Genomic DNA, 14,365 nt, shown 5'->3' on the forward strand with positions numbered 1-14,365 from the left:
ACATGCTATTAATTGGCATGTAAATTATATTCCCCTAGTTTTAAGGGGTGCATAGTATATTTCAGGGTTTAGTGGATGAGACATGGGGACAAGAGCGCTCCGAGAGCCTGAGGGTAGTCTAGTCCTCCTCTGTGTCCTCTCCTCCTGTTATACAGGACAGGCGCCTGCTGAAAGTCATGCTCTCTGGTATCTCTGGCTTGCTCAAGCGCCTCCTGAACTCATCAGTGGTGAAATAGTACATGAGGGGGTCCAGGCTGCAGTTCAGGCTGGCCAGGCACAGTGTGACGGGGTGACATCGCAGAATCAGGTCCGTGAGGGTGCAGCTGCTCAAGGCTTTGGATTTAACCAGGAAGTCCAGGGGCATGGTGACATGGTAAGGAGCAAAGCACACTAGGAAGACCACAGCGCAGCTTAGCACCATCCTTAACGCCTTCCGCTTCTCCCCTCGGTCAGGAATTGCCCCCGCTGTGGGCTCCCGAAGGCTCCCGGCAGTCAGACAGGTGCAGGCTAACACCAGGATAAGGGGGATGATGAAGCCAAACAGCTCGGCTAGGATCAGGAGGGCCCAGGCTGCTGGAATACTGACGGGCCTCATGGGCAGCTCTGAGAAACACACCAAGGCCGGTCCGCTGGAAGTGGAGCTGACATTCCTCAGCAGAGGGAAGGGCAGGCAGCACAGGCAGACAAACAGCCAGCCGACGGCACACACAAACAAGTCCCCTTTACGCCGGGGCGAGTTGTACCTCAGCGGGCGCATGATGAGTTCACAGCGACGCACGCTGACAAGCACCAGGAAGTAAATGGAGGCGTACATGTTGACGTACTTCAGATAGAAGCAGAACATGCAGAGAGCATGACCGAAGGGCCAGGTGTTGTTCAGGTAATAGTAGATCCGCAGAGGCAGAGAGAGCACCTGAGGAGAGAGGAGTGTCAGGAATATTTTGGCTTGTTTGCTTATTATTTTTATTATTACTATGACAATTAAAGCAGCACCAACACATCCTGAATCATAAAAATAAAGGAAAGTTTAGCTGGTTTAGGGATTTTCCTGTATTCTGTATTTCCTGATCCTTCATAACAGGAACAGCTCACTCTTCACCAGGCTCATACAAATTTAGAAAGAACAAACGCAGCTTTTATTGAAATATAAATAGAAAACCAATTCACATTTTGAAACCTTGTTTTCATGTACTAGTTAGCATGTAAATTATATTCCCCTAGTTTTAAGGGGTGCACAGTATATTTCAGGGTTTAGTGGATGAGATCAAACTGTTGGTCTTTTAACAAGAGCGCTCCGAGAGCCTGAGGGTAGTCTAGTCCTCCTCTGTGTCCTCTCCTCCTGTTATACAGGACAGGCGCAACACTCTGGCCAATCAGAGCAGACTGGGCTTTTTCGGGAGGGGGGGCTTAAAGAGACAGGTGCTCCTACAGAGCGTCTCATACAGCAGGTGAATACAGGTGTAGCAGCCATGGGCAGTACGAGAAAAAGAAAGTGTTTTTTGAACATTAAAGCATGTCAACATGTTCTAGTACAAACACAAAATACAAGCATTATCCTGAAAATGCTATACTGTATAATAGTTGCCCTTTAAAAACTTAGAGGGGTTAAAGGGAAATGTTATCAGTTAAAACTGCTGGTTGAAAGAATAATTCATACGTATCAGTGATGAAATATTAGTCAGTGATGAAAAAAATCAGTTAGTAGCAGCCCTACCATCACCCACAAAAGAGAATTTATGTGAACAGCATATACCAATGATAAAAAGTTATTTTAGTCTAATTATATTGGATGACACAAACAGAAACATACGTACACATATGATTAATTAGCTGACTGAGCACCTAATAAAACAATCCAATAGGAAGTACAAAAGACATGGAAGTTTACCTGCAGCAGGTCGGCCACAGCCAGGTTCATCATGAACACCACAGCCTTCTTGGTTTCTCTGACATAAACCTTGAACACCCAGATCGCCAGCACATTACCCAGCAGGCCCGGTGCTAGGATCACACTGTACACCACCGCATACACATAGTGCTGGTACGTCTTGAGATCTTCTGTGCTTGTACAGTTGTTGTTGGAAAAGTTCATCTTAAGCCAGTGGCTGTTTACTGTTAACTGTCAAGACAAGCTGCCAACAGGATGCTTGAATCAGGCAAGCTGCTCGTAGTCTGGTGACGGGTGTATTTGAGCGTCCGTGCTGTCCATTATGGCAATGAGGAGTTCAGGCTTCTTTGAGTGAAGTAAAAGTGTTTGTCCAGCCGAATAAACTGTTGATGTTTCAGAGCGCATTCAACCCCAGGTACATGGCATCCTGGTACAGGAGAAGAGAAAGGGTCAGCAGGATGATATTAGTGTTACTATAAACCAGCATTTATAGCAGTGTGGTTTGCATGTTTTGCACAGATACAGATAGCTACTGGATCATGTTTTCTGAAAGAACCCTTCTCCATCAGACACACATCACATTGTACAGCATTCAGTCCCACACACACACATGCAAATACACTCACACCTGTCAACCAGGGCTTCAGCTTGTTATATCATCTGTTTGAACAGTGCATTACATAAAAAGGTCGTTTGTGTGTGATTGCAGCTTTTGCAGTGTCATTTACAGTAAATATGCAAACCCACAGAGACAGTCTCCCACACAGTGTTCACTGTTTAGCGTCTCTACCTGCAGGGCCGCCAATAATAAGCGTGTGTGTGTGTGTGTGTGTGTGTGTGTGTCTCACACTCTCTCAGTGCACATAGATATAAAGAACAATGTTTGTGGTGAATTCACAGTTTCAAAATAAGTGACGCTTACATATACTGCATGCTGTTTGACATTCCCAACAGCACAAAATGAAAGCAATGTAACCCTTGGTTGTCTTCCTGTCGACCATGTAACTTTTAGTTTTTCTGGGTCAAACTTTTTTTGTCAACGTTTTTGTCACTTTTCCCGATGTTTTTGAAGCTTTTTCCTGACATTTTTATTTTACGTTTTTTTTTTTTTTTTCAACATTTTCCATCACTTTTTTTCAATTTTTTTTTATAATTTTTTTTTTTTTAAAGCAGTGAACTAATGATTTATTTTACTTGTAAAACGCGTTGTATGGAACCATCGACGTTATTTTTTTTTGCAATTTGGTTGAAAGAAACCCAAACTTCTGATATAGAAACTTTTTGAATATGGGTCAAATTTGACCCGATTTTAAAAACAAAACTCGGAGGTAGCTGTCAACACTGATAAACTTCACATAATGATTTTAACTTCAAATGGAAACACACAGTAATGTCTGGAACTGAGCTTCCGGCTTGTAGGTGTCATCCACCCACAGCTGTAAACATCAGTGAGTGTACGCTGGTTAGGCATGGGTTTTCCTTTTTGCTTTAACCCATATAAACTGTTTATGAACTCACATGTGAGCAGTGAAGATTCATCCTTGTTTTATGTAGTTTTGTCTCTTTTTATGATCTGATTTGACTCGGTCTGAACTGATCCCAGCTAAGTATGGGACAGGAAATAGAGAAATAGTTTGGATTTTCATTGTTCTGGTCTTTCAGTATTTTTACAGATGAGACTTTTGTTTTGATGATTTCATTCATCATGCCATCACAGGAGAGTTACTTTATCATGTTAACTATTTAGAACATGATTACGTTTGACGAGCAGAAAGGGAATAATGTGACATAAATAGGTAGTACTGATGATCCACATCATCAACAGTTGCCTTAACATTTTTAGGACGTATTCTAAACAGTCAGTATGTTACTGTTTTAGTAGTGTATGGGAAATAACACTAACTACACAAAGGTGTTTTCTGAATAACACTTATTATTATTTATCACGTACTTTGTCAGACACGTTCCGTCCTCTTCACAAGCCTAGTACGCAAATCTTTCAAAGTAAAAGTACCAGTACAACAATGTAAAAGTACAAGTAAAAGTCACGCATTAAAAATCTTCCGAAGTAAAAGTACAAAACTGTTATCAGCACAATGTACTTAGAATGTCAAAGTAAAAGTAGTCGTTCTGCAGAGTGATGTAGTGTTCTATATGCATTAATATGTAAGTAGCATTTTACTATTGTAGCTGGTGAGCTAACCGCCTTATATACTGTTAGGTAGTTGAGTCCGGTAATAAACAAGATAGGAAAGAAGGAAAAAACATAAATTTATATGAACTTTTTGAACTTTTGACACGACAAGGAGCCCCAACTAGACACTTCATTTTTTGGTAAAAGGTCACAAACCAAATAAGTGGCAAACCACTGGTTTAATCTTTAACAAAGCGTTTTGTTTTATAGCACAATGTATCTTCAATGTAAAATCTTAATCTGGTAAGTAACTAATAAGTCGCTGTAACATAAATGTAGTCGCATAAAAAGTACAATAATAACTTCTGGAGTGGATCAGAAGTATAAAGTAGCATAAAATGGAATACTCATCCTCATACAACAGTTCATATGATATCTTGCAAAAAGTCATACACAATTTTCTGCAGTTATTCTACAAATTTCATGAGCAATCAGTGCGCATGCGAAAGGCCCTGCAGTGCAGAACCTGCTTAGGCAAAACTACTTGGTTAGGTTCAGGAAAAGATCCTGGTTTGGGTTGAAATAAGAATGTTTTTTACGTAACTTATGTACATTAAGCACTGTGTTAGTTAATTCATGACACAGAAGTCATACTAATGAATTGCCCGCTAATTGAAATAATCATTTCTATCAGTCACACACCAATCACAGCCATTTTCACATCAAGACGGTTCATTTAACTATGACTCCCTCCACATTGATCCCTGCTACACCAATGTTGCCTCTCTCACCGCTGCTGCTGGCAAAGCTTTGCTTCCACCTTCCTAGTTCACAGTCCTAACATGACTCAAAGGTTTTAACGTCTTGCTTTGGGCCCACTCTTATACTGATTAGGGTTTTGTCTGCATTGCGCTCCCTGTTTCAGCTTAGCATGCTGCTTGGCTAATCCAGGGAGCATTATTAAGAGCGGAGCACCCATGGAAAATACTGAGCGCCCATGTGTGCCAGACTGCCAGTAGGCTACATTCATTTAAAATTAAACATTGCAGTTGATGTTAAGTGGAGCGTCTGTCATGGCGTGATTGGTTATGTTGCTGTCAGTCCCCTGCTCCATATCCTCCCCCCCCAGTCACAGCGCAGAGACACGTTCCTCCTGAACAATTAACCGCAATGGTGAGTCAACAAATCTAATTCAACATTTGGTAGCTTTGTGGGCCTACTACTACTACTGTGTGTTACTGTATCTTCATGTAACATCGATAGCCAGGCCCAGGCCTACTAATTCATGTTTAGGCTACTAGACAGGTGGCATTGATTCTTAATTTCCCATGAAGCTGATTGCGGTTACTTGTCAGTTAAACTTTTCATCTCCAATCCTATCTGTATTTGTGAGAAGTGGCACTGTCCTGAGTTGACAGATAGCCTACTTTATTATCAAGTTAATAGGTGTGTGTGTTTGTGTCGGTCGCTGTCCATTTCCTTTTTTTTTAAGCGCCCATATTATGCTCATTTTCAGGTTCATAATTTTGAGGATGTACCAGAATAGGTTTACATGGTTTAATTTTCAAAAAACACCATATTTTTGTTGTACTGCACATTGCTGCAGCTCCTCTTTTCACCCTGTGTGTTGAGCTCTCTGTTTTAGCTACAGAGTGAGGCATCGCACTTCTATCCCATCTTTGTTGGGAGTCGCACATGCTCAGTAGCTAGTTAAGGACTACTAGCCAGAAGCTAGCGCTGCTAGCGGTTAGCCACCTCGTTCTCAATGGCAAAACACTGCTACAACTCTATAGAACTACTTCAATGTCCCTGTTCTACAGGTATTCCACGCAAAGTTGGAAGTGCGCCCTCGTTTAGAAGAAGTCTCCCGGCTAATCCTGCCTTGTACTGACCGAAGTTGGAGAAACAGCTAGCTAGATGTGGTATTAGCTAAAGTGGTTAGCACACACCAAATGTTTCGGCCAATGACATAGAAAGCCCTGCAGATTTTGACCAGCTCACCCTGAGACTGAAGGCAGGACACATTCAGAAACCGTATCTCACTCAAAACAACATGGATGTTTTTTTTTCCAAGTTTGTATGTGTGTGGAAGCACCAGAGACACAAAATAACTCCCCAAATCCCATCTCATAATATGGGCACTTTAAAGCACCCACGGAGGAAAACATAAATCGGCACTTATGATCAACGCCAAGCATAACTGTAACTTGCAATAAATGATTAAATCTGTGACGAGATTGTTCCTGACTAAAGTGGCGTTGGTTAAGTAATGTAAGTTGCGTGACAAAAGTATGTTTGATTAAGTTGACTTTTGCTTTCACACTGGACACGAACAGCAGTCTCCTGGGTAAAAAACAACAACCTGTGTTTGTTTGACCCATCCAGCCCAACCTCCTCTCTACACAGACTTTGTCTCACGGCACATCCTGGCTCATGATTATGTGGGTTATGTACAAATTAAATAGTGCATTACTTATCGTAGGTATAACTACAAACAGTCAATGAGAACAGCCAGAATACTCAAGTAAAGTACATTTACCTCATAATTGTACTTAAAGTGCTCATAATATGCTTCCCCTTTCCTTTATTGTGTTAAATATCTTTTTTGCGCATTGTTATAGGTTATGTATGTATGGTTTATGTATAAGTCCACCCCAAAGGGACTTACCATCTCCAACAGAAAACACTGTTCACAAACTGCTCCAAACAGCTCTATTGTAGTCCAGCCTTTACTTCAGAGACAAACGTGGTCACTTTGTAACACACGTTATAATGCTCGCCTAGCTGCTAGCATGGCACGCCCTCATACTCTGCTTCTGACTGGCTAGTAGTCCTTACCTAGGTACTGTCAAGGCACGCCCTCATACTCTGCTTCTGACTGGCTAGTAGTCCTTACCTAGGTACTGTCAAGGCACGCCCTCATACTCTGCTTCTGACTGGCTAGTAGTCCTTACCTAAGTACTGTCAGGGCACGCCCTCATACTCTGCTTCTGACTGGCTAGTAGTCCTTACCTAGCTACTGCGCATGTGTTCCTCCCAACAAAGATGGAACAGAAGTGAGATTCAAGATTCAAGATTCAAAATCCTTTATTAATCCCACAATGAGAAAATTCACACTGTTGCAGCAGCAAGGGATGAGAGGAAAGTAGAGGACACACGTTAACACACAACAGTAATAAATATTAAATAGAGTAAATATTAAAATAGTAAAATGTATTTACAGTAATTGCACAGTAAATAGTAAATAGTAAGATGTATTTACAGTAACTGCAAAGTCACATGTTTTATTGTATGTCTTATGTTTTATCAGTCCTGGTGTGTGTATTTTGTCCATGTGGTCTACTGAGAGCAGTGCTGATTGTAGAGTCTCACTCTGTAGCTAAAACAGAGAGCTCAACACACAGGGTGAAAAGAGGAGCTGCAGCAATGTGCAGTACAACAAAAATATGGTGTTTTTTGAAAATTAAACCATGTAAACCTATTCTGATATAACCTCTAAATATAATTATGAACCTGAAAATGAGCATAATATGAGCACTTTAAGAACAGTACTTCCCAGGGGGAGGTTAATGAGCAGAGGGACTTTGTATAAGTAAAGAGGGGATTTTATAGAGATATCCACAGCGCTCTGGCCTCTGCTCGCCGAATGCCTTTTGTCCTACTTCACAGCGCTGCGAAAGATCTCCCAGTGGACCCTCAGTCCCCAGTCTTCCTTTTAGCCTCACTGACCTTTGACCTATGTGCGACTGTTTCAGTGTGATTCTTCTCTCATTACTCTCACTGAGGCACGTACGGTATGCTCCCCTCAGAGGCTGTCTTATATGATCTCAAAGGACTTTTTAGTGATGACCAATTACTGTTCTTTCGTTTCCTCCTTGCGGCTTATGGCAGCAGTGTTATGTGCACAATGATGATCTATCAAAGCCAACCTTGACAGTATGAAATGGCCGGTAACAACACAACATCTTATCAAGACAGGGACATCATCGTATGGATTGGATCTTGTTGATATTAAAGTTATATGAAATGTCTGTGTTTCGAAAAAGAGGTGCACCCCTACCTTAGGATTGAGCACTTTTAGTTATCAGATCTTGCCAATGGAAACACATTATTTAATCCACTGTGATTCATCCCTCTGTGGGTTTTTGGCGCCTATTAGCTTTTCCGTTCAGACACGACATCTTGCCTCATGTATCAGCACCCAAAATGTTAGGGGCCAGCACTCAGCTCCCTCCACATGTGCTGTTCCAACACACAAAACATGTCATGATCCCCATCCCCAGATACACAGACAGAGACAAGAAACACCCTGACACTGGCCTGCAGACACACATTCACACCCTCAACATAACAGACATTCCTCAGGTTGGAGAAACATGCGAGATCCCCCATGAGGCATGACTCCACACTGAAGGCATCCAGCTGATACAGCCTCTCACACAAAAGACACAACTTCTTTTAAAGGAATCGACAATTAATATCTCACCTCTGTCTTCAAGCTGGAGGCTGTGTCGCATCAAAAAGCAGGAGGGTGAAGCATCAGCCAACACGTACTACCCCCCCCCCGTTCTCCCCCTATAACACTATTTACTCTCTTCTCTGTACCGCCCTCTCTCTTCCTCACTATTTTCTCTCACTCTCCCATCCAGTTTCTACTGTCTGTGTTTTCTATAATCTAAAGTTATTTCCTGTTTAATTTCTCATCTTGTTCTCTCTCTATGTCTGTCTGTCTTTCTCTCAGTGCCTCTGCTGTACTGGGGATTTCAGCACACACAGGGCTTCCTGTGAGTGTGGGGGTGTGGTTTACAAAAATTTTTTGACACCATAACTTCTGCTATTATGTCTGCTTTTTCCCTTATAAGCATCATTGATTCGCCATGTGTGTGCTTTTAATGGCAGATGAAATCATTGTAATATATCAGGACTGAGAATCAATACTTTTTTTATTTTGGCCTTTTTTAAGCTGCTGTTGGTCTCTTTCTCTCACATATTTCTCAACACAATATTTTCAGTAACTGAATAGCAGATGAAATTGGATGCAATGCTGGAGTATGGCAGTGGAAAAGATCAGAAGTGGGTACAGTTTGGTGGGTGAATCAGACAACTGGTGGTTCTTCCTAAGGTGGGCTGCAGACATCTGCCCGGGGCGGGGGTAGCCTCAGTGTTGGCACAGACTTGCGTTTAGCAGATGCAAGAGGCGGTGGGTGGGTGGGTGGGGGGATGACTTTTCAGTTTAAAAGCCGACATCAGAGCCTGGCAGTTACCGGTTTTCAAAGCTGCTGCAACTGTTGCCAACTGTCTTCACCACTTTGCATTGTGAGAGGAAGTATAGCCAAAATGAGCTGGCTCCTGTATTCACTTGCTGTCACTTAGAGGAAACCTCGTTATGGAGCAACACAGACATCACAGCACCGCATACAGGCAGACAGCGCTTTTATTTACAGGACATTTACATATAGCTTTTGACATTAATGACATAGCTTATTTAAAGTTGTTGAAACAACTAGCTGTAGCTTATGTACACGAGGCGACTGTGATGAACGTTAACATAGATATTGTGTGCACACTCATGAAGCACAGACATCATTACAGTTGCCGAATGAAGATTTGTTTGTTCTAAAGCGATGTCTTCTGGGAGCTTGTTTACATTTAAGGTCAAAGCTTTTCTGGTCAGTTTGTATTCAGACAGCTGTGACATTTGAAATCATCTCGTTTTCCAAGTTGGACTGCATCTGTCATGTTCAGCTGTGTCATTCAAACTATTTCGCCTCTGAATAGTGGTTGTCCTTTCCCGAGCAGCTACTCTCCATGCTCATCAGTCGGCCCGGCGCAGGCCGCTCTCTCGGCGAGCTGATCGGGGAGGAGAGCAGCGAGGCGGTGAAGGAGGAGGTGCGCCTGGTCAGGTGCTGTCTGAACTCGGCTGTCAGAAAGTAATAAAGCAGAGGGTTGAGGCAGCAGCTCAGGCTCGCCAGACACAGAGACATCGGGTGGAACTGACGCACGGCCAGCCTGGTCGCGCAGTCGGACACTATGTCCTGCGACACCATCAGGTAGAGCAGGAAGTTGAGGTGGTAGGGGGCAAAGCAGATCAGGAAGAGGGCAAAGCAGCTCAGTACCATCCGTAGAGCCCGCCTCTTCTCAGCGTGCATCTGCTTTTCGTGATATTTATCCGTCTGACTGTTGGAGGTGACGGACTGGAGTCGGCTGCGTGCTGACGAGTTGAAATCATCCGTGCTTGACTGATCCCGGGTCTGTCTCTGGATGAGAGAGCGGGCAATGCGGATGGAGCTGAAACTGATGCAGGCCAAAGGAATTAAGAAACCAAACAGCTCACCGAAAGCCATCATGGTGACTGCCACAGAGAGCCGCAGACGACGCATGGGCAAGTCCTTGAAACAGGTGCCTTTGGAAGAGCTTGGACTGGAGCTGCTGGGGCTCAGAAATGAGGATGAAGTGGTGTAACCTAAGGGATGCTGGGTAGGAGTGGCTTCCAGACGATAGGACATGTTGTAGACGGTCTGTGTGCTGACACCGGGGCTGGTGGTGCTGGTGGAGCTGCTGCTGCTGCTCCGCATCAAGATGAAAGGCGAGCAGGCCAGACCGACCACCACCCACACTATGACACTGATCAACAGGTCATAGCGCCGCCTCCAGCGGCGGGCGGAGAACGGGTTGAGCAGGAAGACGCACCTCTGCATGCTGATACACACCTGGAAACAAGATTGTCAGAAAAACAGGATTTAAAGCAAAGGAAAGTACATTTGTTTCGACAAGGAGAAGAGAGGCTTAGACTCGAATGACCTACTGTTATGCATTGACATTTAACTCCTTATAAATAATTAGAAATGGCAGGTGTCATGTTTTAGTATCCTCACAGTGTTCCAGGATTATTTCCACTTTACTGCCTGCTTACCAGGAACACTATGGCGGCGTACATGTTGAGGTATTTGAGGTAGAAGCAGAACAGGCAGACACTTCGTCCAAAGGGCCAGGTGTGTGTGAAGTAATAATAAATCCTCAGGGGCAGAGACAGGATGTGGGCCAGGTCTGCTAATGCCAGGTTTATCATGAAGATCACCGCCTTGGTCTTCTTACTATGGAGCAACATGCAGAGAAGTTAGCCATGTCCAGAATGTGTGTGTGTGTGTGTGTGTGTGTGTGTGTGTGTGTGTGTGTGTGTGTGTGTGTGTGTGTGTGTGTGTGTGTGTGTGTGTGTGTGTGTGTGTGTGTGTGTGTGTGCGTGTGTGTGTGGTGGTGCGTGCGGCGTGTGTGTGTGCGTGTGTGTGCGTGTGTGCGTGCGTGCGTGCGTGCATGTGTGTGTGTGTGTATTTGTGCGTGCGTGCGTGTGTGTGTGTGTACCTAATGTGTCTGCAGAGGACCCAGAGAGCAGTGGTGTTGAGCAGCAGCCCGGGGATGAACAGCAGCAGGTAGAAGTAGGTGTACATCTTGTCCATGCGCTGATCCCAGCTGGTCATGTTGTGTCCACATTGTAAGGAGGAGTTGGCCTGGGACTTGTCCCACACTCCAGATGTATTCACAATCATTTCCTCTCTAACACAGACACTGGTGGCATAACTCAACAACCCTTTCCCCTGATCAATCCTGCATCTTGTAACCCACAATCACTGAACACCTAAAAGAGAAAAATGAGAGGTGACGGCTAATGGAATTGATACTATAAACATTATTTTCTTTCTTTTTTTTTTAAAGATTATTTCTTTTTGGCATTATAGGCCTTTATTTGATAGAACAGCTTAGACATGAAAGGGGAGAGAGAGGGGGAATGACATGCAAAGGGCAGCAGGTCGGAACCAAACTGCAGCCGCTGTGGTAAGGACCAGCTTGTAGATCTGTATATGGGCGCACGCTCTACCAGGTGAGCTACACAGAAGCATTATTTTCTAACATATAATTTCTAAAAAATACCAAATAATAACTAACATTTTTAATAAGACATCCTTTATAAAGACTTCATAGGGTATAACTAATTGATTTTTACCATAATTTACTAATGCTTTATGGATCTGTTATAATAAGTTATTAATAAGGAAAACACTTGGGTTGCCAGGTTGTGAAGAAAAAAAACATATCACTACAATACAAGGACCATGAGCCTCCTCAGTAGAGAAAGTTTGTCCTGTTGTTATTTTTTTTATAGTATTTTGAAGACTTCTCATCCATAAGGACTTGAAAGTAGAACTTGACAGTTCATTTTTTGACATTGGAAACAGCAGTTGGCTGTTGAGATTGTTTTGCCAACTGCGGTTTGCAATTTCTTTCAGTTTCATCCTTATCTTTAGTTCATCAGGAAGACTCCAAAGGACTTTCAGACATCTTACCTTCTAGAGAAAGGCTGTTGTTAACAATTACAAATGCAGACAGAATGTTTGTGGGTTCCTGTCTTTATCAAACGATAGCGTTTTGATAAAGACAGGAACCCACAAACATTGTCAGCAGTTTCAAATTTCAGGAAGCCATTAATAAAGTGGTCATGAGTTTCACTTTCTAATAAGCCTTCAAGTCTACTGCTACGGATATAGTTACAGTCATATACAACATTGATAGAAATGGTGTAAGATTGCAGAAACTATGCAATGTAAGCAATCATAAATGTGCTCTCTTGCAATTAACTGTAAAAAAAAAAAAAAAGTATAATTACATTATTCATTTAATATGTAATTAAAGCGGCACTACTTAAGTAGTTCATAAATGTAATTCGCCCCACATGCAGCTTTTTTTTCCCCCAGAAGGTAAGTGCTCATAAAAGTCTCCTCTATAATATATAAAAAGTCCCAAGAAATCCAAGTGGTGGAAAGTATCGAAAAATACTGTAATCGGTGATGCCACAATTTCCCATTGCAGCCCATGTTAAAGGGAGATACTACAGGTGAATAGGGAAAATATTTTAACTAACAGATATCACTCCCCAGATTATTTACATTAAGACAATATTTTTTGTATTACAAGTTTTCTGAACTTTTATGTTTATTTATGCAAATGAGACGTTATCTTCCTAAATATGTGCTAATGTGCATGAATAAAGGTGTTTCTTAAACAGACCCTTTTTCCACTTTTTGGCTTTGTAAAATAATATTTATTTATAAATATTAGAAATTATTATATAATATAAGGGTAACTTAGGTTTTTTTTTTCAACCTGGACCCTTATTTTCCCATGTTTTTGTGTCTAAGTGAATGATAAATAGAGTCTGGTGAGTTTGGTGATGGTGATTTCGGGGCTGTTTCATGTTAAACTAAAAGGATCTTATTCTTTAACAAAAAGGTCTATCTCTGTAGGGATCCATCCCATAATGTTGTCAGACACTTATATAATAATATGTTATATAATAATAATCTGAGCCTGTCAGTGGCAAAAACAGCACTTTCAGTGGACGGACATTGACAGTGTGCATTTTCCATTGCTGCCTGGTTCGTGGCTGCCAGTTCCAGCATTCTCACTCAATACTGGACCAAAGATTTCGAAAGATTTCAAGATTTCAAAGATTTGTATTCACATTAGTCACTTAGACACTATAGTCTCGCCAGACCTTCCTCCACAGCGCTGCGGAGGAGGATCTGGCGAGTCCACACAGCATTCCTGGATGGGAGAAAAACGTGCTCTGGTTTATTGGCATTTCTTTAAACCAATCACAATCGTCATGGGCGGTGCTAAGCGCCGAGCAGAGCCACGGCACCTCTGCAAAATAGTCTCGGGAAGGAACTTGTTTTGGTGGAACGTGTACGTTCAAAAGTAGTTTTAGTCGTGCAACAGAAAACTCAGATTGGACAGATAGTCTAGCTAGCTGTCTGGATTTACCCTGCAGAGATCTGAGGAGCAGTTAACCATAGTCCTCACAAATCCACCAGAGTTTAGAACTACAACACAAAGATAGCGGAAGGAAACAGACAACCAGCCAAAAAGAGTGAAATTCTGCTGAATTTCCCGTGGCACCGGAAGTGGAACGTCGTGGATATAAACTATTTAAACACGAATTCATTGGAAAATAGGGTCCAAGTTGAAAAATACCAAATACTTTTATTTGTGCAAATCAGCACATATTTAATTAGATGATGTCTCATTTGCATAAATAAACATAAAAGTCCATTACAAAAAAGTATTGTCTTAATGTAAATAATCAACTGGGGAGTGATATCTGTTAGTTAAAACAGTAGTAGTAGTATCTCCCCTTAAAATGGGCTGCAATGGGAAATGATGATGATACTGATACTAGATCAGTTGAAAGAGTTTCTGTTGCAATTTGTGTGGGGTCATGTTGCACAATGCCTGTACTGTATTAGTAGTCATGCTGGTGGATGATAAACAGCAGCCAACAAGATTTTTCT

At 42.3% G+C, this 14,365-nt stretch overlaps 1 protein-coding gene and 1 long non-coding RNA gene across 6 annotated transcripts in view; one reads left to right on the forward strand and one right to left on the reverse strand.

The window, feature by feature from the left end:
* The window catches only part of LOC116036468 (probable G-protein coupled receptor 174), a 16,041-nt gene continuing 1,676 nt past the window's right edge, over window positions 1-14,365 (reverse strand). For 2 of the 5 annotated variants that reach the window (XM_031279994.2, XM_031279993.2), the window contains 3 exons: window positions 11,382-11,655; window positions 10,936-11,116; window positions 9,442-10,732 (listed from right to left, as the gene is read on the reverse strand). In XM_031279994.2, coding sequence (XP_031135854.1) covers window positions 9,782-10,732; window positions 10,936-11,116; window positions 11,382-11,566 — 1,317 coding nt within the window. In that variant the 5' untranslated portion in view covers window positions 11,567-11,655 and the 3' untranslated portion in view covers window positions 9,442-9,781. Of the gene's footprint in view, window positions 914-1,888; window positions 2,316-8,082; window positions 8,265-8,508; window positions 8,802-9,441; window positions 10,733-10,935; window positions 11,117-11,381; window positions 11,656-14,365 lie in introns of those variants that run through there. The other 3 variants (XM_031279998.2, XM_031279997.2, XM_036005399.1) reach the window with 3 other exon arrangements.
* LOC116036472 overlaps window positions 14,251-14,365 on the forward strand; it is a 27,477-nt gene continuing 27,362 nt past the window's right edge. The window contains exon 1 of the long non-coding RNA XR_004101621.1: window positions 14,251-14,313. This is a non-coding gene — a long non-coding RNA (uncharacterized LOC116036472). The remainder of the gene's footprint in view (window positions 14,314-14,365) is intronic.

The sequence above is a fragment of the Sander lucioperca genome, chromosome 1, assembly GCF_008315115.2.
Source record: "Sander lucioperca isolate FBNREF2018 chromosome 1, SLUC_FBN_1.2, whole genome shotgun sequence".
NCBI classification, from domain to species: Eukaryota; Metazoa; Chordata; class Actinopteri; order Perciformes; family Percidae; genus Sander; species Sander lucioperca.